The 25,771-nt window shown below is 41.2% G+C and overlaps 1 protein-coding gene and 10 non-coding genes across 11 annotated transcripts; all 11 read right to left on the bottom strand.

Annotated features, from left to right (window-relative positions):
• Window positions 1-2,269: 2,269 nt before the first annotated feature.
• trnak-cuu (transfer RNA lysine (anticodon CUU)) lies at window positions 2,270-2,342 on the bottom strand. Its single transcript has one exon. It is a non-coding gene; the product is annotated as a tRNA-Lys (tRNA).
• A 7,630-nt stretch (window positions 2,343-9,972) lies between these two features.
• On the bottom strand, window positions 9,973-10,044 carry trnaq-uug (transfer RNA glutamine (anticodon UUG)). The gene has a single exon. It is a non-coding gene; the product is annotated as a tRNA-Gln (tRNA).
• Window positions 10,045-10,370: 326 nt separating this feature from the next.
• Window positions 10,371-10,442, bottom strand: trnaq-cug (transfer RNA glutamine (anticodon CUG)). The gene has a single exon. It is a non-coding gene; the product is annotated as a tRNA-Gln (tRNA).
• Window positions 10,443-11,253: 811 nt separating this feature from the next.
• trnak-cuu (transfer RNA lysine (anticodon CUU)) lies at window positions 11,254-11,326 on the bottom strand. The gene has a single exon. It is a non-coding gene; the product is annotated as a tRNA-Lys (tRNA).
• Window positions 11,327-13,925: 2,599 nt separating this feature from the next.
• trnat-cgu (transfer RNA threonine (anticodon CGU)) lies at window positions 13,926-13,997 on the bottom strand. Its single transcript has one exon. It is a non-coding gene; the product is annotated as a tRNA-Thr (tRNA).
• A 157-nt stretch (window positions 13,998-14,154) lies between these two features.
• trnaa-ugc (transfer RNA alanine (anticodon UGC)) lies at window positions 14,155-14,226 on the bottom strand. The gene has a single exon. It is a non-coding gene; the product is annotated as a tRNA-Ala (tRNA).
• A 761-nt stretch (window positions 14,227-14,987) lies between these two features.
• trnaa-ugc (transfer RNA alanine (anticodon UGC)) lies at window positions 14,988-15,059 on the bottom strand. Its single transcript has one exon. It is a non-coding gene; the product is annotated as a tRNA-Ala (tRNA).
• A 96-nt stretch (window positions 15,060-15,155) lies between these two features.
• trnaa-cgc (transfer RNA alanine (anticodon CGC)) lies at window positions 15,156-15,227 on the bottom strand. Its single transcript has one exon. It is a non-coding gene; the product is annotated as a tRNA-Ala (tRNA).
• Window positions 15,228-15,787: 560 nt separating this feature from the next.
• On the bottom strand, window positions 15,788-15,859 carry trnat-cgu (transfer RNA threonine (anticodon CGU)). The gene has a single exon. It is a non-coding gene; the product is annotated as a tRNA-Thr (tRNA).
• Window positions 15,860-15,998: 139 nt separating this feature from the next.
• On the bottom strand, window positions 15,999-16,070 carry trnaa-ugc (transfer RNA alanine (anticodon UGC)). The gene has a single exon. It is a non-coding gene; the product is annotated as a tRNA-Ala (tRNA).
• Window positions 16,071-20,154: 4,084 nt separating this feature from the next.
• LOC134326175 (maternal embryonic leucine zipper kinase-like) lies at window positions 20,155-25,479 on the bottom strand. The gene is made up of 17 exons (XM_063008370.1): window positions 25,307-25,479; window positions 24,698-24,749; window positions 24,475-24,575; window positions 23,679-23,769; window positions 23,088-23,243; window positions 22,893-23,010; window positions 22,703-22,788; window positions 22,469-22,585; window positions 22,236-22,379; window positions 22,082-22,150; window positions 21,736-21,828; window positions 21,444-21,542; window positions 21,194-21,268; window positions 21,009-21,107; window positions 20,796-20,882; window positions 20,571-20,669; window positions 20,155-20,459 (listed from the first exon to the last, which is right to left on the bottom strand). The coding sequence occupies exons 1-16, from the start codon at window positions 25,477-25,479 to the stop codon at window positions 20,592-20,594; spliced, it is 1,638 nt and encodes a 545-aa protein (XP_062864440.1). The 3' UTR covers window positions 20,155-20,459; window positions 20,571-20,591.
• Between the last annotated feature and the right edge of the window lie 292 nt (window positions 25,480-25,771).

Genomic DNA, 25,771 nt, shown 5'->3' with positions numbered 1-25,771 from the left:
GTGTATGATGTGTGTGTATTACGTGTGTATAAGGTGTGTGTGTATGTGTGTGTATTTATAAACTGAATATTGTAAATGATATTTTACTAACAGTAATGGAGAGAGAAATGTTGACTGTATTAGAGCTGCTGCTACAACAACATAATGAAAAGCTCGACCTACTCAGGTCCATCACAAATGCGCTTGGAAAAAATGATCCAAAACAAATTGAGGATTTCACTGCTCCACTTGCCAAATCTCAATTCAGACACTTTGACATGAACCTCTAGACTAGTAAGTGCTTTCTACGTTAAACTGTTTTTTATGTGTTATGTATGTACTTTGTTATAGTCCCTGTAAAAGATGCACTTTGACAATTTACCCAACCCTGGTGTGTTCTTAGGTGGCCCTCTACTATGTTTAAGAGCAGAAAAAAACCCTTAAAACTTTTTGACTTTTATTAGTGAGCACAACAATAGAAAATGTGTGTGTGTGTGGTGTACAGTACCTGAATAAATTTGGTTACAGTATGTATACTGACTGTGGTGCAGTAACAGATAGAGGTGCAGTATAAGGGTGACAGTGAGTGTCAGTATGTTCTGTGTGCAGTATAGTGCAGTGAATGTGCAGTATGAATTACATTTGGGTTCATTAGGGATGATCAGGATTATATTCAGAGATCTTAGAACCTCATCACATTCATGCACGTGTCTTTCTTTTACAGATTAAGTGTTTTGGTTTTTGTGGAGGTACGACTGGAAAGGAAACTGTAACAAACGACCTGGTAAATCATCATGGGTACGTTTTTTTAAATTAATATTTAAACTGAATTCACTCATTAAGTCTCCTCTCCTACAGCCGAGACGAACTTGAGACCACACCCAACGGAAGGTGACGAAGACGGCGGAGGAAGAGACGACAAAAACGAAGATGCCGGTCCGTTATCTTAGCAAGGCTAAAGAGCCCCTTACAAACCACCGCTAACAAGTCTGTTTGTCACGAACCTCAGGTCACTTTCAAACGATGGATGAACTTAGACTAAGTTTAACATCGCCAACATCTATACAGAAAACGTGTATGATGATAATCACAGAATCTTAGCTTAATCCAGATGTGCCAGATGCAGCTATTGAATTAGTAGGCTGCTCAATCCACCAGAGAGACAGAAACAAAGACTCCGGTAAGAGTCACAGAGAGGGCGTGTGCTTCTATATAATACTTGGTGCTGTGTCTATGCCAACATCACTAGAGGATACAGAGCAGAGCAAAGATCCCTTAGATCTGTGAATGTCAGAAAGGCTGCAGGGCCTGATGGGATCCCAGGAAGAGAACTCAGAGACTGTGCCCACCAGTAAAATCTTCAGCATGTCCATGAGAACCTCACTCCCTTAAACATCAAAGGAGAAGAAGTGGAAAGAGTCTCCAGCTTCAAGTTTCTGGGAAGCCACATCATAGAGGACCTCACCCGGACCACAAACACCACCTGAAAACACTCAGGAAAACCAACCTGAACATGGAGCTTTTGGTGGCATTCTACCACTGCTCTGTGGAGAGCATACTGACCTACTGCATTAATGCATGGTCTCAAATAAGACGGAGATCTCGAATCATTAAAATAACACGAAACTGCTGCATTTCTGGTGCAATAACAACCAAATTCAGTTTAGGAGCCGCTCATTTCTGCAGATCTTCACTGAAAGTGTGCAGACTCTCTAATGGTTTTTGTGCTGCCATGCAGCTGCTTGAATGGAGTTAGTGTAGAATTATGTACAAAGATCTAAAGAGTGTAGATAAAGAGTGTAGATAAAGAGTGTAGATAAACTGGCTGGTTAGCTCAGTTGGTTAGAGGGTGGTGCTAATAACACCAAGGTCGTGGGTTCGATCCCTGTATGGGCCACACCCACTTTTGGACTTAAACTAACAAACAAGTGATCCTTCTCTAACTACCAGATCCTATTAACCTGGGCTTCAGACGTTGTCTCTGACAAGTGTGACATCTTTTTACTGCCCCTCTCATTCAGGTCAGAAACATGCCATTATTTCAATTTACCAAACTTAATTGCCCTTCTGTAAAAATTTAAACTGTAAAAACAACCTGCCTGTTGATCAAACGGATATGAGACACAACAACAATGTGTAGCTCCACAGAATAGTGGAAATAAGTAACTGAAAACATCCAGTAAACAACAGTCCTACAAGCACAAATATCCACCTGATAAGTCACTGGAGACCGGCTGTCCAAAGTGGAAGAACGTCCTTTTGGTTTCTGTAGATGTTAAATGAAGATACTCGCCCAACGTGGGGCTCGAACCCACGACCCTGAGATTAAGAGTCTCATGCTCTACCGACTGAGCTAGCCGGGCTTAAGCAGCAGGTCAGAACAGACAGCTCATCGATCAGACCATCAGAGAGATGTAGGTTTAATTCACTAACATCACGACCAGATTAAGAACTAATTCACAGTTTACAAACAAACACAATTCAGAATAAGTAACAGAAACAAACACAGACTTACTGTCACTTTTAAACTACTACCTTGACTTGTGTTGAGTTATGAGATTTGCAGTGTGATGTTGTTTGTGTTTTAATTCTCGTTTTTAAAGAGATTCAGGATGACGAGTTATTGGTATTTTAAGCGTAATTTATTGAATAACAGCGCATTTACATATCACATTACTATTCCGCCATTTCTACTAGTGTTTCCTTACGTCCCACCCACTACATACATACAGATTGCATAATTCAACCAATAGCAAACCGGCATGCTCATTAACCAATCACAGCATCCCTTTAATATGCAATCAACTCCAAATCAATCATACAACATATTCAGTGCAATCATGCATGAATATTACATCCCCCTTTTTTCAAAATAAAGAATAAACAAGTTATTATATAACAAATAATTAACAATTATTTCTTTCAAACATTTATATTAGTCGATTACAAACTTGTTTGAACTAAAGGGCAGCGATCCGCCTACACCCTTTTACAATTTACAGGTCGAGGATAACTCTGGGTTTAATCTGACGACCTGACCTTGTGCAATAGTGAGGTGAAATTGTTTCGTCCTTCTGTTCCTGTTGGTGTGATGTATTGATTGTATGCTTAGTGTCATTGGATGTGTCAACATCAAAGTCGGGGTTTTCATCTATATGTGTTTCCTTTGTGTTGAGCAAATGACGACGATTTCTGCGATATTCCGAACCATCAGCAGTCCTCACGTGGTAAGAACGATGAGTGTCAGCTGGGTGTAGAACGACAGCTGGTTTCCATCGACCATGCTCTTGTAGCCTGATGACTTCACCTGGCTGTAGTTGTGGAAGTGACTTTGCTGATCTGTCATAATATTTATTTTGGTGGCGCTGTCTATCCACCCTTTTCTTCCACACTTGCTGCCGATCAACAACTTTTGGCTGGAGTTGCTTGTCAGTGTTTGGAAGAATAGAACGAAGGCGGCAGCTCATTAGAAGCTGTGCCGGGGATTTGAAACTGTCTACAGGAGTGTTGCGGTATTCCAAAAGGCTTAGGTAAGGGTCCTTGTGGTCTGCCCTTGCCTTCTCCAACAACGATTTTGCAATTTGCACAAACTTCTCGAGACCATTGCTTTGTGGATAGTGCGGGCTGGTTGTGAAGTGAGTGAATTCCCAAGCATTAGCAAAAGCTTGAAACTCTCTGGCACTATACTGTGGACCGTTGTCAGATATGACTGTATCCGGAACACCGTGTCGTGCAAAAATAGCTTTCAATTTGTGCACAATTGCCGACGCTGTGGTAGAGTTGAGCTTTTCCAGTTCAAAGTATCTACTGTAATAATCGACAACAACCATGTAGTCTTCGTTGTTCCACATAAACAAATCTGTGGCTAATACCTGCCAGGGCCTATCTGGTATTTTATGGTTAATCATAGGCTCTTTGGCATTTGAACGATGATGTTCAAGGCAAATGGTGCATTTTCCAATCATGTCCTCTATTTCTTTGCACATTCCTGGCCAAAACATCACGGGCTCTTTGTTTACACTTTTCCATGCCCAAGTGTCCAGCATGAATTCGTGACAGCATGTCAGCTCTGAGAGAATAGGGAATAACTATCTTCTCACCTTTGAAAATGATCCCGTTTATCTCAGACATTTCGTCACGGTGATTCCAGAATTCAGCTACACTTTGTACACATTTCTTTCTTTCAGCTGGCCATCCTTCCTTGATAACTTTCATCAAGGTTGTGAGCTGTGCATCATTATCTGTTCCCGACTGAATTTTGTTAAGTTGCGCATTGCTAACAGGCAAATTGTCATATAGCATGTGCACTTGAACATCCATTCCTTCATGAAGACTGTTGTCATGACATGGTAATGCCTTTCTGGATAGTGTATCAGCAACAGGTATGTCCTTACCCGATTTATGGACGATTGTGAGGCTGTATCTCTGGAGCTGAATGATCATCCTCTGTAATCTTGGGGATGCGGATGCAAGGGGTTTTTTCATGATCGATTCGAGAGGCTTATGGTCGCTTTCAACTACTGTGTGTTGATTATAGACATACGTGTGAAAACGCTTGCAACCAAACAAAATGGCATATAGCTCTTTTTCGATCTGTGCATAGTTGCTTTCGCTATCCGTGAGGGATTTGGAGGCATATGCTATAGGCTTACCCTCTTGCAGCAGGACTGCACCTCTTTTTGTGGATCAAAATATGCTAACACAGGGCCTGGTTCTTTTGTTAAGAGGTCTTTCATTTGCTTAAATGCTCTGTCATGCTGTGCCTCCCAAGCAAACTCATTTGATTCTTTTAGCAATTGACGTAGCGGAGCATTGATAGAAGATAGACTGGGTGCAAACTTTGCAAGGTAATTCACCATTCCTAATACCGTCTGAAGTTCACCCTTGTCTTTTGGTGGCTCCATGTTTCTCACAGCAGCAACTTTTGCAGGATCTGGTTTGAGACCTTTACTGGTCAAGATGTGTCCAAAATAACTTACTTCACTAGCTCCAATGATGCATTTTTCAGGGTTTAGTCTTACCCCTTGTTCACGAGAGCGCTGAAGCATTTCACAGAGGTTCTTATCATGCTCTGCCTTTGTCTTTCCGTGGACTAGGATGTCATCAACAATTGCGGTGACGCCTTCAAGGCCTTCATATGTTTCATCAATTTTCCGTTGAAACTCGTCTTGGGCTGAAATTATACCAAAAGGCAAACGAAGAAATCTATAGCATCCAAACACTGTGTTAAACGTGGTCAGTTTGGATGAGTCTTCTGTAAGCTTAATAGCCCAGTACCCAGATCTAGCATCGAGGACACTGAAGAAACGAGCACCTGCTAACCTTGACGTGATGTCATCGAGCGTTGGTAAAGGATAATGGGGTCGTTTAATAGCCTTATTTAGATCTCTTGGGTCAAGACATACGCGAAGTTTACATGTGCGAGGTTTTTCCACTACGACTAGTGCATTTACCCAATCCGTAGGTTCCGTGATCTTAGCAATTACACCTTGCCTTTCCATTGTCTGCAGCTCATCTTTAAGGCGGCTTCGCAAAGCAAGAGGTATACGCCTTGGTGGGTACGCCACAGGAGTGGCCTCTGGCTTCAGATGAATAGTGCATTCACCAGGAAAAAGCCCTATACCTGTGAAGATATCTTTGAAATCATCCGTAATAGACGTTTCAACAGCCTGATTGGATATGGATAAAACTAACTGCACAACTCCCATATCTAAACATGCTTTTAAGCCTAGGACTGGTGGGGCACGTGTGTCAACCACATAGAAATCCAAAGACATTTTCTTTTCTTTGTATCTGCATGGCAAACGACACATACCTTTAACTGCGAGGGGTTCACCTCCATAACCTGACAGTTTGAGAGATGTTGGTAGCAAACATGTTTTTTCTCCCATATCGTAATAGTCTTGTAAAGGAATCACATTGACTTGTGCACCAGTGTCGAGTTTGAACTTGACTACTTTTTCTTGCGCACCAATATTAATTGGAACAAAAGCTTGCTCTCTATGGGAAATTTGGCTCTCCTGTGAGACCACGTCAATAAAAAACTCCTCAGTGCATGCCTCGTCGGTTTCTTGCTCTTCCAACGAATGCACTGCTTTTTTGCGGCTTGTGCGGCAAACTTTTGCAAAATGATTTCCCATGCCATGCGCGGCGAAGGAACTCCGGCGATATCCATTGTGAATTCGCGATTCCGTTCACTCTGACACCATGTTTTAATTCTCGTTTTTAAAGAGATTCAGGATGACGAGTTATTGGTATTTTAAGCGTAATTTATTGAATAACAGCGCATTTACATATCACATTACTATTCTGCCATTTCTACTAGCGTTTCCTTACGTCCCACCCACTACATACATACAGATTGCATAATTCAACCAATAGCAAACTGGCATGCTCATTAACCAATCACAGCATCCCTTTAATATGCAATCAACTCCAAATCAATCATACAACATATTCAGTGCAATCATGCATGAATATTACAGTTTGGTGTTTGTTAGTGATGAATAGAAGGCTGGTCTATAGAATTTACAATTAATGCCAACTTCAGTGGTTATACAGTTTAAAAACAGTTTTATAAGATAGGCTGTCCTAAAATGACACATTACACATCCCTAAATGCAGTGGCGGCTGGCCAATACGGGGTGCAGGGGCACCGCCCCCCTTAAAATTATTAAGATGTTAAAATAAGTAAATTACATACTGCAAAATAATTATGAAATTAATTAGTCTGTTTGTCTAATTGAGAAAAAAAAATCCAGGAAATCACATTGTAGGATTTTTAAAGAATTTATTTGTAAATTATAATGGAAAATAAGTATTTGGTCAATAACAAAAGTTCAACTCAATACTTTGTAACATAACCTTTGTTGGCAATGACAGAGGTCAAACGTTTCCTGTAAGTCTTCACCAGGTTTGCACACACTGTAGCTGGTATTTTGGCCCATTCCTCCATGCAGATCTCCTCTAGAGCAGTGATGTTTTGGAGCTGTCGCTGGGCAACACGGACTCCACAAATTTTCTATGGGGTTGAGGTCTGGAGACTGGCTAGGCCACTCCAGGACCTTGAAATGCTTTTTATGGAGCCACTCCTTCATTGCCCGAGCGGTGTGTTTGGGATCATTGTCATGCTGGAAGACCCAGCCACATTCCATCTTCAATGCTCTCACTGATGGAAGGAGGTTTTGGCTTAAAATCTCACGATACATGGCCCCATTCATTCTTCCCTTAACACGGATCAGTCGTCCTGTCCCCTTTGCAGAAAAACAGCCCCAAAGCATGATGTTTCCACCCCCATGCTTCACAGTAGGTATGGTGTTCTTGGGTTTTTCTTCTTCCTCCAAACACGACGAGTTGAGTTTTTACCAAAAAGTTCCATTTTGGTTTCATCTGACCACATGATATTCTCCCAATACTCTTCTGGATCATCCATATGCTCTCTGGCAAACTTCAGCCGGGCCTGGACATGTACTGGCTTAAGCAGGGGGACACACCTGGCACTGCAGGATTTGAGTCCCTCTCGGCGTAGTGTGTTACTGATGGTCCCTTTGTTACTTTGGTCCCAGCTCTCTGCAGGTCATTCATCAGGTCCCTCCGTGTAGTTCTGGGATTTTTGCTCACCGTTCTCATGATCATTTTGACCCCACGGGATGAGATCTTGACCCCAAGGGAGATTATCAATGGTCTTGTATGTCTTCCATTTTCTTACAATTGCTCCCACAGTTGATTTATTCACACCAACCTGCTTGCCTATTGTAGATTCACTCTTCCCAGCCTGGTGCAGGTCTACAATTTTCTTCCTGGTGTCCTTCGACAGCTCTTTGGTCTTGGCCATGGTTGAGTTTGGAGTCTGACTGTTTGAGGCTGTGGACAGGTGTCTTTTATACAGATAACGAGGTCAAACAGGTGCCATTAATACAGGTAACGAGTGGAGGACAGAAGAGCTTCAGGTCTGTGAGAGCCAGAAATCTTGCTTGTTTGTGGGTGACCAAATACTTATTTTCCACCATAATTTACGAATAAATTCTTTAAAAATCCTACAATGTGATTTCCTGGATTTTTTTTTCTCATTTTGTCTCTCATAGTTGAAGTGTACCTATGATGAAAATTACAGACCTCTCTCATCTTTCTAAGTAGGAGAACCTGCACAATCAGTGGCTGACTAAATACTTTTTGACCCCACTGTATGATGGAGCCAGCGTGATGAGGGGTGCCACTGCAGGTGTTCAGAAGAAGATACAAGACATGTACCCAAATGCACACTACATCCACTGCTACGCACATCAGCTCAATCTGATAATGCAGCAGGCTACTTCTCACATAACCAAAGTGAGAATTTTTTTTTCTAACCTTGGTGGATTTGCCAGCTTTTTTTCCAGATCACCCAAGCGCACAAGTATTCTTGATAAAGTTGTGGCGCACAGACTACCAGCATCCAGCAACAACAGATGGAACTTTCACAGCCGTACCATCAATACTGTGTTTGAACACAGAGAGGACCTCATTCACTGTTTTGAAAGCATACGAGACTCTGGTGACTTTGACCCCATTACTGTCAGAGAGGCAGGTGCGTTTGCCATGCTACTGGAGGATCAGGATTTTAAGTTCTTTCTGCAGCTTTTCCACCATATCATGCCTCATGTGGACCTCCTCTATTCCAAACTCCAGAAGAAGGTCATAGATTCAGTTTATATCAAGGAGAGCATTCAGCAGTTCCAGCAGGACATTCAAAAGATCAGGTAATCGTTGTACATTTTCCTCTTTTGTTTATTAGTATTATTGTTATTATTATTGTTATTGTAATTTTTTTCCTTTGCAGAAATTCTCTCCATTCCATGGTTGGACAAAGCAGTGAAGGTAGCAGTCAGCCAGTAAAGAAGCGTCGGACACTCAGTGTAGAAGACCATGAAAGGATTGCTGCAGAGGTGAGTTGTGGAAGTCCCAGTCCAATTAGATTTGTTTAGAGCTGTTTCTATGCTATGCATGAATGATCAGTGTATGTGGGTGTAATGCTTGTCAGCAATATATGTTATTATTCTTGCTGTACTGCAATATATGGGTAATATGGATTAAAACAAATTCTCATAACATTTGGTTCCTGGATTTTCTATAAACCTGTTCCACAAAAATTCTGTTCCAAAAATGCTTTAACACATTTTGTCTTGAAAATAACAGCAAACTCATTTCTATGACTTGATCTATGACTACATTTCAACAGTGATAGAAAAATAACTATTTAGATGTGAAATAAATAAATTATGATCACTTCATAATTTTCATGTTTATCCTTCTCTAGGTCTGTGATATCATACTGGGACACACCAGTGAGCACTTTTCCTTCACAAACCACCTTGTTAGTGCCACACTCTTGCAGGGGGACAGGTTTGAACAATACAAGACAGCATTTCCTGAAGATGCACTGAGCAACACCTTAAAAGCCTATCCAGTGCTCAATCAAGGTAAGCTGAAGACAGAGCTTAGTCTTATCTACAGCAGGGAAGAGTTCAAAGCCTGTTGTGGTGCTGTGGGCCTATTCCAGATGTTTATGGAAAATAATCTTGAAGAAGTATTTTCAGAGACTGTCACTCTCCTGAAGATCCTCATCACCACACCCATGACCACAGCAGAAGCTGAAAGGTGCTTCTCAACCTTGAAAAGAATTAAAACTTTTATGAGAAACTCAATGACCCCGGACAAGCTGAATGCATCGGCCATGTTGTCAATAGAGAAGAGACTAGTGACTGAGATTACTGACTTTAACCATAATGTCATTGAGAAATTTGCAAGACAGAAGGAAAGGAGGGCAAAATTCATGTTCAAATAGTGCTACTTTTAAAGGCTTGTTTTTTTATTGTTGTTTTGTTTGCGCCCCCTCAAATTTTTTTAGCACCAGCCGCCACTGCTTTTGGTGTTACAATTCGGCATAGAGCAGTCATATGTGGAACACTATTCTCTACTCAGCATTGATAACAGTGTTTTTACCTAAATAAAACCAGGTTCCACTGAGATTTGAACTCAGATCACTGGATTCAAAGTCCAGAGTGCTAACCATTACACCATGGAACCACACAGTGAGGTTTTACTTAAACCCAAAAGTGAATAACTAGTCATTGAAGAGCAAGTTGGCTGTTAGATGGCGCTGTAAACAATGATTTGCGATTATATTTTAGGATGGAGCAGTCACATGTGGAACACTATAACACTACTAGTGCTATTATGATATTCAAGCTGGATGAATGGATGGAAATTAACATGTCATTTAAGGTGACTCTAAACTAGCACAAGCAATTGCGAAGCTCTGTTGTACTGCACATGCGCTGAATGTTACCATCCTGAAACTGCTAATGTTTCTTAATCTTGGACCTCACACCGGGCTCCAAATAAAAGCATTAAGGTCCCACCGAGATTTGAACTCGGATCACTGGATTCAGAGTCCAGAGTGCTAACCATTACACCATGGAACCCTGACACCAAGAAAACTAAATGTAATGATTCGCCATTTGCTAAGTAAATAAAGCAAAACTACACACAACTTCAGACTTTACTTTTACATCTCAAGTGATTTAAACTTACGTGATTGATATAATTGATTGAAATCAATTGAACACACTGAGGTAATATAGAAGTTTTAAACACTAAATAAAAGTAATTTTAGTTAAACATTGCCACCCAGGTATCAAAATCACAACAAAACGTTCCACTGTTGGAAAATTGCACCAAGTTCAGGACTCAGTTGGCCGGTAGATGGAGCTGTACACCCACTTTAGTACTTAAACTAACAAACAAGTGATCCTTCTCTAACTAGCAGGTCCCATTGACCTGTGCTTCAAACGTTGTCTCTGACAAGTGTGAGGTCGTTTTAATGCCCCTCTCATTCAGGTCAGAAACATGTGATTATTTTAATTTGCCAAACTTAATTGCCCTGCTGTAAAAGTTAGCAAGTCATGTGACCCGTGTGTACCGTCCAATGAAACAGCTGTGCCTGCGTCTCTGTGGCGCAATCGGTTAGCGTGTTCGGCTGTTAACCGAAAGGTTGGTGATTCGAGCCCACCCAGGGACGAGTGTCTTTTATTGCACAACCTGCCTGTTGATCAAACGGATATGAGACACAACAACAATGTGTAGCTCCACAGAATAGTGGAAATAAGTAACTGAAAACATCCAGTAAACAACAGTCCCACAAGCACAAATATGCCCCTGATAAGTCACCGGAGACCGGCTGTCCAAAGTGGAAGAACGTCCTTTTGGTTTCAGTAGATGTTAAATAAAGATACTCGCCCAACGTGGGGCTCGAACCCACGACTCTGAGATTAAGAGTCTCATGCTCTACCGACTGAGCTAGCCGGGCTTAAGCAGCAGGTCAGAACAGACAGCTCATCGGTCAGACCATCAGAGAGATGTAGGTTTAATTCACTAACATCACGACCAGATTAAGAACTAATTCACAGTTTACAAACAAACAAAATTCACCTCTCTCATCTTTCTAAGTAGGAGAACTTGCACAATCAGTGGCTGAATAAATACTTTTTGACCCCACTGTATATGGCCAAGGGGATACCAGGGACATCATGTGCAGCGTAGATATTTATTTATACGCACACCTTTATGGCTCAAACAATGTGCGCATTGCTTTTCTGTTTAATACATGGTACTGGAATGCAACATACGGCAATTGATTTCACAACATACAGAGGTAGAAGTTCCTGCTGGTAATGTCCTGCTAACAGATAACAGACTGATATATCAGATGTCTTGTAATGCTGATGTATTCGCAAATCAGAGCTGTTTTGAGCTCATATTAGGTGGCATACAAACATGTGTAAACAGGTATGGCACTTCTGTGCAATACAAATGCAGCAGGCCTAATATTGTTAAAAAAATAAATTTTTGGACTAAACTCATAAAAGATTTGTAATATTTAAATCTGTGAATAAAATGCATGAGTGCAAAAAGGTGATAATGCCAACTGGTCTGGTTTACCATTGATGCAGGGGCGCATATTGGGACTTTAGAGACAATAGAGTGCAGAAATATAGGGTGTGTGCTGTGTGTGACTGTTAAGCTGCTAAAATGTGGTATCAAGCAAGAACAGAGAAAAATTCTACTTAGAAAAAATGCACTAATTAGTGTCCTTGGTTTCTCAATTTCATATAGAAATTAATAAAGAAATTCTGTAGTTAGTCCGAGATCTCTAACAAGTGTGACAGGAAATTTTATACTTTATTAGTTATTTGCATTAAACTCATAAGTTATTTGCTTTTTTAGTTTATTGCTTTCTTAGATCAATAGACCACTGAAGTCGTGCGTCATTCTGTAGTCCTCGTTATGCCCATATTTGGAGACCTGGGTCTAAGCGCGATTTCCAATGGGAAAAATTAACAGGGTTTTCAAAAAATCAACTCTAACGCATCCTGTGCTAAATAAACATGTTCAGAACCCTTTACGTTTTGTCCTGTGTACATTTTTCTCCTGTACATCACAAGTTCAAGATCACAAATTCAAAGTTCAGAGTTTGGTCAGACCATAACAAGGCTTAGTTTCCCACCACCTTTGTGGCACATGTAATCTAGCCATATTGAGACTTTCCAGCCTGTAGTGGAATTACTTAGGAAAAGGTAACTCACAGGTTTGCTGGGATAAACGTTGGGGGTGGGTTGAATAGTGTGTTATCTGCTAGCATTTGCATGACAAAAGAGGACTGATAGCACTCTAATGGTTGTGTAGAAGGAGGGGTTTGTCCTCAGAATCTCAGATTTTCAGTCAAGCTAGTGTTAAAGACATGCATGTTCCTCAGCACCATGAATATTTCCTCTGTTAGTGTAATACAGAAGTTATCTGAGGAAATATTTTTTATGAGTTTTTAAAAATGATGGGACACATCATGTCTGCACTGAATTAATTACAAACTAATGTAGTGAAACGTTTTATTTGTGGTTCGAATGTAATCGGTAGCTAGATATCTGAACAATGTTAATGCTAATAATAATAATAATAAAAACAATGGTGCTGTGGCTTTACTTTGTTAATCATTCCTAACTTACATCAGTGTGTTAGACGGGGAGATTCTGAAATGACGATTATTCCGTATCTTTGAGTGAACGATGCACTTTTACAAAACGTTTGCATCTGGGCATTAATGCGTTTAACCGCTGATGTAATTTACAAGCGCAGATTCACCAAACCTGCTGCAGTCTGTCACACATCTCACATTATTTAGCTAAAAAATTCTTGTCGTTTCATTCTGTAGTAACGAGTAACGAATTCGCATACAGCAAATGTATCGGAGTAAAAGTACCCAATTTCTTTAGGAAATGTAGTGGAGTAAAAGTGAAAGTTGCCGAATTTTTTTATACTCCAGTAAAGTACAGTAACGAAGTATTATTACTTCGTTACTATACACCACTGGAAACCTCCAACGGGTACGAGAGTCTTTGCAAAAAGAGAAGCAGAACCAGGAGCAGGAATCTCTAGCCTCTGTCAAGTGAGGGATTGCAGATTTAACAGCACACTTGCATAGTCTTCTGTGGTAGCGGTTAAGAACTGGCTCTCTCAACCGGTTGGCTCCAAAAGACATTAAACACTCGGTTAACAAGCTCCATCATGTCATGCAAGCCAATAGAAAGTCCAATCCAAAATTAATCTAACTCCTGTACCTTTGCTCAGTCAGCTGGGTAAAGTTTAAAACGGGCTTGTGATTGAGTCTGACTAAGTACCTGGATATTTCAAGGGATTGTGACACTCTGGAGCTCATACAGGCATGGCATGAAGTACCTCTAAGGTGCCATCCCTATGTAGAGGAAATGTGCTGGTGTGGAAGCACAGCATTAATGTGGTAAATAAGACCTGCAAGGGAAAATAGGAAATGAGTTGTATTTCTTAAATTAGCCTAGGGGGAATGTGAACTAGAGCATATTGGTCATGTTTTAAAATGAGAGCATGCACGTTAAAGGCACGAACAGGGATTGAACCCATGATCTTCGGTTTACGAGACCGACGCCTTACCACTTGGCCATCGCGCCTCTCTAGATAGCTGGCAGAAAGTTAAAAAAAAGTTCTTGTGCAAAAGTAACAACTGGAAAATGAGCACCTTCTTAAAGTTCAAGAGTAACAAGCAGAATGCCAGCTTGATAGTGACCGTTAGAAGCTTTTTTCGAGCAGAGTGAAACATCAAGCTACTGGAGATGCAGGGGATTGAACCCTGGGCCTCATACATGCAAAGCCAGCGCTCTACCACTGAGCTACACCCCCCGGAACTGGCACCAATGCAACAGGTACAGGACTCTTTGCAAAAACAAAAATAGACTTATGACCAGGTATCTCTAGCCTCTAGCAGGCAGGGGATTGAAAATTTAAAGGCACACTTGCAGAGTAATCTGTGGTAGCTGTTAAGAATTGGCTCTGCAAGCCAGTTGGCTCCAAAACACATTAAACACTCAGTTAACAAGCTGCACCGTGTCAATAAAGCAAATGGAAAGGCTGGCCAAAAGTGACCAAACCCCTGGCTCTTTTGCCCAATTAGTTAGGTAAAGATTAAAACTGATTTGTGAATGGGTCTGGAACAACTACCCGGATACTTGAATGGTTTAATCTAAGCTACAATCCTTGTGTAGCAATATGATGCTGCTGTGGAATTACAGCTTTGATGTGTTAGGTAAGTTCTCTTGTGCTGTCCTATAGCCGTTGATCTTTTTAGCCAGGTGAAGTTTACAAAAGAAAACACTTGTGATTGGGTCTTTAACGGCCAAGTGTTTGTTTTAAGGAGCGTTTTGTTTGTGACTTCAAAAACAAAGCACGAATAAGACACACTCTGGGAATGAGCCGTGAGCTTTGGTTTCCTTGAGCGACACCTTAGCCCATGGCCATGGCAGCACAGCAAAGAAAGATCAAACACTGAAAATTTCCCTGTGCACGAGTAAGCACTGGAATGTAAGCTTGAAAGTGCTAATTCTTAAAGCTACCGGGTGTGGTAGCAAACTTGGAGTTTGTTTCAAGTGAGTGAAACAACAAGCTGGAGATGCAGGGGATTGAACCCTGGACCTCATACATGCAAAGCATGCTCTCTACCACTGAGCTACATCCCCTTTTCTGACAAAGCAGGATTGATGTGGCTCTATAGCTCTATTGTAGAGAATAAGACCGGCAGGCAAGACATGGTCCCTTATTAAAAAGCTTTTGAATGGAGATGCTGGGGCTTGAACCCAGGACCTCATACATGCGAAGCACACGCTCTACCACTGAGCTACATCCCCTACTTGCGCTTCCCAGGGTAAACCTCCAACGGGTACGAAAGTCTTTGCAAAAAGAGAAGCAGAACCAGGAGCAGGAATCTCTAGCGTCTTTCAAGTGAATGATTGCAGATTTAACAGCACACTTGCATAGTCTTCTGTGGTAGCGGTTAAGAACTGGCTCTCTGAACCGGTTGGCTCCAAAAGACATTAAACACTCGGTTAACAAGCTCCATCATGTCATGCAAGCCAATAGAAAGTCCAATCCAAAACTCATCTAACTCCTGTACCTTTGCTCAGTCAGCTGGGTGAAATTTAAAACAAGCTCGTGATTGAGTCTGACTAAGTACCTGGATATATCAAGTGGTTGTGACACTCTGGAGCTCATACAGGCACGGCATGCAGTACCTCTAAGCTGCCATCCCTATGTAGAGGAAATGTGCTGGTGTGGAAGCACAGCATTAATGTGGTAAATAAGACCTGCAAGGAAAAATAGGAAATGAGTTGTGATTCTTAAATTAGCCTAGGGGGAATGTGAACTAGAGCATATTGGTCATGTTTTAAAACAAGAACACACATCTTAAAGGCACGAATGGGGATTGAACCCGTGATTTTCGGTTTACGAGACCGACACCTTACCACTTGGCCATCGTGCCGCTCTAGGTCTCTGAGCACATTCTTAAAGTTCAAGAGTAACAAGCAGAACGCCAGCTTGATAGTGATCATTCTTAAAGCCATATAGCCTTTAGAAGCACACTAGAAGCTTTTTTCTAGCAAAGTGAAACATCAAGCTACTGGAGATGCAGGGTATTGAACCCTGGGCCTCATACATGCAAAGCATGCGCTCTACCACTGAGCTACATCCCCCAGAACAGGCACCAATGCAACAGGTACAGGACTCTTTGCAAAAACAAAAAGAGACCCATGACCAGGTATCTTTAGCCTCTAGCAGGCAGGGGATTGAAAATTTAAAGGCACACTTGCAGAGTAATCTGTGGTAGCTGTTAAGAATTGGCTCTGCAAGCCAGTTGGCTCCAAAACACATTAAACACTCAGTTAACAAGCTGCACCGTGTCAATAAAGCAAATGGAAAGGCTGGCCAAAAGTGACCAAACCCCTGGCCCTTTTGCCCAATTAGTTAGGTAAATATTTAAACAGACAAGGGTGAAAGCAGGTTAAAAACTATGTAGAGAAACAGATGGACTACAGGCAGTAATTGTAGAACTACAAAGTGCTTCTATATGGGAAGTTTTTCAGAATGAACTCAAGTTCATATGCGTGTGGCAGGCGAGCAAATACTTTTGGCAATATAGTGTATAATTGGGGGACAGTTTAGTTATGTTTAGTTAGTTTAGTTCAAGGTGCTTGCAGGCCATGTAAAAAAAAAAAATAGAGGAAATGTTGTAATCTGTTCCACATTGTTTTCGCAGAGAAATCTTGTAAAAATAGCCAAAGGCAAAAACGTATTGTTTTTGAACATGTATTGTTCTTAAAACATGTATTGTTCTTAAAACATGTATTGTTTTTAAAACATGTATTGTTCTTAAAACATGTATTGTTTTTGAACATGTATTGTTCTTAAAACATGTATTGTTCTTAAAACGTATTGTTTTTAAAACATGTATTGTTCTTAAAAGGTCTGTCTCTAGACTTTTGCAAAAAAACATAATTTGCACTTATGGGCAATGAGAGGAGAAAACTTGCTTGTTGCATGTTGGAAGTGTTTTGTAACATTTGTTTAAATAAATGTTATTTGTGAACAGAAGTTGTAAGTTGATTCATTGTAAAGTTTAAAGAAACTGGGAAAACTTTTATTAGTCAACATGAAGTCTAGAAATGACAAACATAAGCACTGTTAACGTTAGACAATAAGTTATATGAATATAGCTGAAGTTGTATTGACTTGAAAGTGTGTGTTAAAATAGTGAGGAATTGTAGGTTTATTTAACTAGATAGCTCATTTTCTAAAATAGATAAAATAAACATAGTAAGTTATTTTCACATAGTACATTAAGTTGAAACAATCAATAATCATTAGTTAAGCAACTTTTTTAACTTAACTTCTTGAGTTGTTACAACGGTTTTCTTCAAGTTGAGTTTACTCAGCTTTTTAAGGCAACTTTCGTTTCTGAGTTTAACCAACTTAAAATGTTTTACAGTGTATGTAACTTTACTAAAGCTTGTATTTAAATGAAAGGTTTGCATTGCTGTCTTCAGGATTTCCTCTTTAGTGATATTTAATGTTAACAGCTTTGTGATTTGTGAGATAATTAAAATAAGAGAAATGTTTATTTTGTACTTTGGTTTTATATTATTTGTGCAAACATTTGTTTTATGCAACTTTAAACCTGTAATAAAAGATGAGAATTGTTAAATGTGTCTTTATTTGCTATAAGCTAAAGTTTTTAACAGGGACAAAAATGACAGTTTGTGTAGCAGGGCTGGACACGCCTCACTATTGAAGTGGAAGGTAAACTCACACTCCTGCAAGAATGGAAATAGTAAGTAAGTACAATGTTTTCATAAATCTATAAAACTACTTCCACTGACCAAAGTACACAGATCTCACACTTGTCAGAGACAACGTTTGAAGCCCAGGTTAATAGGACCTGCTAGTTAGTGAAGGTGTTTGTTTGTTAGTCCAAAAGTGGGTGTGGCCCTTACAGGGATCGAACCCACAACCTTGGTGTTATTAGCACCACGCACTAACCAACTGAGCTAACCGGCCTGTATACGAAGGTTAGGGCATATACCCACATACCCGATTCTACACTGACAGCCCTTCAGTTACGGAGCTGCCACACAGAAACGATGGAGAGCTTTACTGTTGTTGAGCAGAACAGATCTTCGTGTGAGATGACTGAGGTTCATGTATTTTTCTTTTAAGAATAAATAAAAGCTGATGCTTTTAACCTCATACTTTCCTAATACTTTTATTCTACACGGTCTAAATTTCTTTTCACTAAATTCACTAAATTACACAGCAGTTCTCTTTTTTATTGACAAAATTGACAACATTTTATTGACAAAATTGATTGTAAGCATTTATAAAGGTCATGCCACGTTCATTAGGTGAAATGAAGCCAGAATTAAAGATGGCAGAAGAACAGGGCGGTATTCTTACTTTCAGTGATTAAATTACTCAGGTTAGAAAGTCCTGATACACAGCACATGCTCACCTGACTCTCAGCCATGCTACCTTTAATCATTAAAGTGGGTGTGGCCAGTACGGGTATCGAACCCGCGACCTTGGCGTTATTAGCACTACACTCTAACCAACTGAGCTAAGCAGCCACTTCATCTATTTTCTTTAGATCTTTTTACATAATTCTACACTAACTCCATTCAACCAGCTGCATGGCAGCACAAAAACCATTTGTAACCCGTAACTAGTTTCATGTTATTTTAATGATCCGAGATCTCAGTCCTGCTTCAGACATCACTGTCTAGTCATTTCTTATGTTCAGACTTTCTTAATACACATCTAAGAGTTTTTGTAGGTTCTTATATGTTTGTCCTATAAAAACTACACTATATTGCCAAAAGTATACGCTCGTCTGCCTTCACACGCAAAAGAAATTGAGTGAGGTCCCATTTAATTTAATATGATGTCGGCCCATCCTTTGCAGCTATAACAGCTTGAACTCTTCTGGGAAGGTTTAGGAGTGTGTTTATGGGAATTTTTGACCATTCTTTCAGAAGCGCATTTGTGAGGTCAGACACTGATGTTGGACGAGAAGGCCTGGCTTGCAGTCTCCACTCTAATTCATCCCAAAGGTGTTCTATCAGGTTGAGGCCGGTTAAGTTCTTTCACACCAAACTCGCTCATCCATGTCTTTATGGACCTTGCTTTTTGCACTGGTGTGCAGTCATGTTGAAACAGGAAGGGGTCATCCCCAAACTGTTCCCACAAAGTTAGGAACATGAAATTGTCCAAAATCTTCTGGTATGCTAAAGCATTAAGAATTCCTGGAACTAAGGGGCTGAGCTCAACTCCTGAAAAACACCCCCACACCATAATCCCCCCTCCACCAAACTTTACACTCGGCACAATGCAGTCAGACAAGTACCGTTCTCCTGGCAACCGCCAAACCCAGACTCGTTCATCGTATTGCCAGACGGAGAAGCGTGATTCATCACTCCAGAGAACACATCTCCACTGCTTTAGAGTCCAGTGGTGGTGTGCTATACACCACTGCATCTGATGCTTTGCATTGCGCTTGGTGCTGTAAGACTTGGATGCAGTTGCTCGGCCATGGAAACCCATTCCATGAAGGTCTCTACACACTGTTCTTGAGTTAATCTGAAGGCCACTTGAAGTTTGGAGGTCTGTAGTGATTGACTGAGTGTTTGCACTATGCTCCTCAGCATCCGCTGACCCGCTCTGTCATTTTACGTGGCCTAACACTTCATGGCTGAGTTGCTGTTGTTCCGCTTCCACTTTGTTATAACAGCACTGACAGTCGACTGTGGAATATTTAGTAGTGAGGAAATTTCACGACTGGACTTGTTGCACAGATGGCATCACGGTACCACACTGGAATTCACTGAGCTCCTGAGAGCGACCTGTTCTTTCACTTATGTTTGTAGAAGCAGTCTGCATGCCGAGGTGCTTGGTTTTATACCTCTGTGGCCATGGAACTGATTGGAACACCAGAATTCAATAATCTGGATGGGTGAGTGAATACTTTTGGTAATATAGTGTATTTTGTAACTGGACCTCTTTAAGAGACATGAGTTCATTACGTTTTAGGGTAACGATCTCAGGCTGCTCTGAGTGAGCTGACAGTAGGTCTGTATCTTCACTGCTGAGTTCATTGTTCTGTAACATGTCGGGAAACGTTGTGCCTTCTTTCACGTCATATTGCTGACTTCATACACAAAATGATGAAGAAAAAATCTGCTATTGTGAAAATAAACATCCATCCACCTTCATATATTCAGTGAGTTTATTTATTTATTATTTAATGTTATAAGATTTTGAGGCCTGTTGATCCTGGTCATCCATGTTCTACACTTCTCATACAGCTGTGTGGATCAACAAGGGCGGCACCTCAGTGGAGTTCCTCTAACCAGTCACACACAGATACCCAAAATGCATTGTTCTGGTAAAAAGAGAAAGAGAGAGAGAGAGAGAGAGGATGGGTTAGAGAGAAACATCTGCAACAATCATTGAAATGTGAAATTGAGATGTAACAAGTCCTGATTGGACGGCTCCACCATCGTCCCTCCTTGATGCGCCGACAACGTCTCCTGCTAAATAAAACAAGAAGAGGTGTAAGAACATTCAGAAGCTGTAGTGTTTGGACAGATGAGCATGTAGAGCAGCATTTATCAGGTAAAATACACTGATTGTGGAAATGTTACCTGGATTTCTTACACGTCCGCTCAGCTACACACTGGACTACTGCGCTGCTTCCTTCTCAAGAGCAAAAGATACGTAGCTGTGGTCTGATCAAACTTCCACTGCACACACACACACACACACACACACACATCTCTATTAGACGGAGCACAAGAACCTCAGTATTAATAAATATGTGTCTACATTTTAGCATCTGTGTTGATGCTGATAGAAGTACTGAAATGTACCTCACACACCAGCTGCTTGGTGCTTTGGTTGGACTGTCTGAACATCACAGCCATCTCGGTGATGCTCTCCTCATCTAGATGATCCAGCTGAGACACAAACACACACACACACACAGACACAAATATATGAGTATGTGAGATAATAAAGATACAATCTTCTGTACGATGGATCTCCATCATGCTACTGTACTATGTCTAGTGTGGATGTTGTACCGGGCATGTGCTGTGCCATTCCACATGGCTGCTGTAGCCCTTCATTACCCACTCATGATCCAGCAGATGCTCCACCTTTATGCGCTGCTCTGGAACCACCTACAGGACAAGATACAAGAACTTCAGGTGATGAAGCCCACAGAGAAACACACACCCACTTTGCTTACATTAAACACACCATAAACACACATCTGCAGCATTTCCTTAATCAGCAGTACAGAACCAGGAGACAGCCAGTCAGGAGTGTCAAAATGTCCTTTCTGAGGAAACACAGAGCAAAACAATCACATCTGATCAAAGAACATCACCACAAGCCGTTACTGTTACTTTTACTGTATGTTTAACATGCTGCTGAGCATTAAATAATGGATTCAATTTCATAATCGTAACAAGACGTGTATGCCAATGGTGTTTCATTGTAGTTCCAAGACTTACAGTGATTTGTTCATGGAGCTCCACAAAGTTGTCACCGTCGAACGGGAGGTAGCCACACAGCATGACATATAGGACAACACCCAAGCTCCAAACATCTGCCTAAAACACACACACACACACACATCTTCATTGTCTTTTTTAACCATGCTTTACCCTGGTCAGTCCCCTCATCCAGACCTCATAGAATAAGTCATGAATGGGGCTATAGAGGGGACTGAACACCTTGGATTTGGAGACTCTCCAATTGAAGTTTATCAGGAATAACCTGGGGACACACCCCACACAAACCTACCTCTGCACCATGATAGGGTTGCTCATCAATGACTTCTGGTGCCAAGTAGGGAGGGGTTCCACAGCCCTCAATCAGAGCAGTACCCAATCCACCCTACAACAAAACAGATTTTTATCAACCGAAGGTCCAACTGTTGACTAGCATCTGCAACACAGCACACAAACTGAACCAGCATGGCTCTGTGATGTCCTGTTCATCTAACTGATCACTGAAACTAATTGTGGACACCATGTGTGCAAGGCTTCATTAAAGCATGATGGATGGGGGTAAGCACACCACCTTACTAGACTCTCTGAATGGCACTCTTGATTTAAGTATACACTACAGTCTTAGGAGAGACACGAACCTCTGGTTTGGCACAGAGACCAAAGTCGATGAGCTTGATGTTGTTCTTCTCATCCAGCATCATGTTTTCCTGAGAGTCAAAATAAAACACACATGTACAAGCACTAACAAAGAGAGAGCACAAAGTATAAGTGGAAATCGTTTGGCTGACGCACTGGCTTAAGGTCACGGTGGGCGTATCCCTGGCTGTGGACGTAGGCCAGTGCCGAGACGATCTGACGGAAGATCCTGCGCGTCTCCTCCTCCGACAACATGTCGTTATTATCGATGTGGTCGAACAGATCTCCACCCGGACAAAACTGGAGGAGAGAGCGAGTCAAGTGAGCAGCAAATCATCGTAAATCCAGAGATTGAATCAAATCTGATAGTTTCTAACCACTGATGGTACCTCAAGAACCAGGTAGATCTGGTCAGCAGTCTCCATGACTTGGTACAAGCGGCACACGTGCTGATGATTGAGGTTCTTCAGGGCTTCAATCTCGATCCTCAAATCAGACAACTCATCCTGCAATGGGGATGAAACCGGAACAGTTTTATGACTTTTCAGATCAGAATTAGGAGAACCAAACGTTTGGAAACTGAGACATGTCCGTCTTTAACAGACGGTTTTGCTGAAACTAACCCCGAGCTCTTTCTTCTCCAGGATCTTGATGGCCACTGGCTCTTGAGTCTGAATGTGCCTGCCGAGCTTGACCGTCGCATAACCACCTAAAGAACGATTGAATAAAAAAAAATATATTAAGTCAGGTTTTAAAAGATGCACATCTGTGTTACACAAAGGCAGAGAGACGACTGAAAGTGGTACCAGTTACCTGATCCAATGGTTTTGTAAACCTCATAGCACTTGTGCAGCTCAGAGACGTCCTCAACCACACGTGACGTTCCCTCTGTGGTGTCGTCTGTCTCGGGTACAGCGCATGGAACTTCTACCTGCTGCCCACAAGAGACATGTTATTATTATTACTGATTTGGCCTCTTCTTGTTTCATCCTACATGTTTCATCCTACATCCAGGGGAGGATCCAAAAAGCCAACACGACCATTGAGGAGGTCCCACAGATGCTCAATTGGGTTCAAGTCTGGGGCTAAAGGGCAGTCAGGGGCCAGGGTGGTACTCGGTAGTCCCTGTGACCCAATAAGCTCCTGGAAAGTCATCACAAGTATCTGGAGCCAAGGGAGGATCCAGGGCAGAATCAGTTGAGCCAACATAAGAATCGAGGTGGGTTCAAGTCTGGGGAATCAGGGGGGTCAGGGTAGTACTCGGAAGTGTTGGTCATGCTCTTCCAACCAATGTGGCACGTTTCTATACCTTGCTGGAAGATCCCATCCGCCACAGTGACCCAATAAAGTCCTGGTAGGTGGTCACAGGTATCTGGAGCCATGATGCTGCTTGAGGTGGTCCCACAGATGCTGAACTGGGTTCAAGTCTGGGGAATTAGAGGACCAGGGTAGTACTCTGAAGTCTTGGTCATGCTCTTGTAGCCATGCTGGAAGATCCCATCCATCCCAATGACCCAATAAAGTCCTGGTAGGTCGTCACAGGTATCTGAAGCCATAGGAGGATCCAGGGGAGGATCAACACAAAAAACTGATACTCACCTGGTTCCCATCCACCATACGGTCCCTGGGAGTCTGTCTGCTTGCTCGAGGAATCTGATTCTGAATCATTCTTGTACTCGTCTGATTCCTCCTGATTCAGACGCATTAAACTGGTGTTAAAGAGTCGAGAACTGAACCCCTCCCCTCCCGGAGTATAGTGGTGATGATAATTCACCTCGCTCTCGACTGTTCCCTCTTCTCTCTCAGTCAGGTTCTGAATGGCGCTGATCCACGCCCGTCTACCTGCCTCACAGTCGGCCTGGAACGTACAGCTCCTGTACACACTCGGTGATAGATACAGATTATATAGGATGCAGACAGATAGACAGATTGAGTAGATAGATAAACAGATAGATAGACAGACATTCAGACAGACAGATGGATAGACAGATAGGTAAATAGTCTGTCTATCGATCTGTCTATTGATCATATGTCTGTCTGTGTGTCTATATCTGTCTGTCTTTTGATTATCTATTTATCTATAATCTATCTTCCTGTCTATCTGTCTATCCATCTGTCTATCTAGCATCTATCTGTCTGTCTGTTTATTGATCATCTGTCTGTCTGTCTATTGATAATCTATCTAGCTGTCTGTCTATGTATCAGTCTGTCTGTCTATCTATCAGTCTGTCTATCTATGTCTATCAATCATCTTGTCTATTTGTTGTCTGTCTATTGATCATCTATCTGTCTGTCTATCTGTCCGTCTGCCTATCGTTCTGTCTATTGATCTTCTGTCTGTCTATTGATCATTTGTGTGTCTGTCTATCTCTGATGATTATAGATCTGGACTTACCTTGTGGGCGTGACCACCCGGAAGCAGAAGCGGCGCCCGGCATCCTCGCAGCTCTGGACCGAACAGCGCTGCAGGTCTTCCGCCAGCACCGTGAAGTCACGCTGAGGGAATAGAACATAAAACCTTCTTATTTATACAGTCGAATTATGAGGGGTGTACGACTGCGGTGCATTATGGGTATTTCACAGAGCTGATTTGGATCATGTAAAGTCATGTGACCTACCTTAAACCTCTTCTTGTAGAGAAGTTGATCGTTTTGTATGATGAACCACCGCCTGCATAAATATAAATAAATATAATATTAAGTGTATAAATATAATATTGAGTGTGTATATATATATAATATTAAGTGTATATATATATATATATATATATAATATTGAGTGTATATATATAATATTAAGTGTATATATATAATATTGAGTGTATACATATAATATTGAGTGTATATATATAATATTAAGTGTATATATATATAATATTGAGTGTATATATATATAATATTGAGTGTATACATATAATATTGAGTGTATATATATAATATTAAGTGTATATATATATAATATTGAGTGTATATATATATAATATTGAGTGTATACATATAATATTGAGTGTATATATATAATATTAAGTGTATATATATATAATATTGAGTGTATATATATATATATAATATTGAGTGTATACATATAATATTGAGTGTATATATATAATATTAAGTGTATATATATATAATATTGAGTGTATATATATATAATATTGAGTGTATATATAATATTGAGTGTATATATATAGAATTTCTAATACATACACTAAGCATCAGTGTACAGACCTGTTCCAGGTTTTTAACACACTCCTGGTCCTCTTAAACAGAAACCCCTCCATCAGGAGCGATTCCTCGGCCTCCGTGCCGCCCCCGTGACCCGGGTCGCCCCCGGAGGACACCCGGGGACGCACCCTGCAACACAGCACATGCAGAAACCTCTGTCTCAGAGAAGCAGCCATCGTAAATGAGGAGAAAATCAAAATGCTGCTCCTGAAGAGCACAGGTCCACATTGTGATTTCACAGCGTTCGAAGAGAGCAGAGTGAATTTACCTTTACCATATATGGGCATGACTGGATTCATGTGACTGCACATATACTGACTTGATTTCCACTGTGGGACGGCTTCTGTAGGATCCTGGGTTCAATTCCCGGGTGGAGTTTGCATGTTCTCCTATTGTCTTGGGGGTAATGGGGTACCCTAGGTATAAGTGTGTGTGTGACACACCCTGGTACTGACACATCCCCATACT

The sequence above is a fragment of the Trichomycterus rosablanca genome, chromosome 14 (assembly GCF_030014385.1).
Source record: "Trichomycterus rosablanca isolate fTriRos1 chromosome 14, fTriRos1.hap1, whole genome shotgun sequence".
Taxonomy (NCBI): domain Eukaryota; kingdom Metazoa; phylum Chordata; class Actinopteri; order Siluriformes; family Trichomycteridae; genus Trichomycterus; species Trichomycterus rosablanca.
This window is presented reverse-complemented; position numbering and strand designations above follow the sequence as displayed.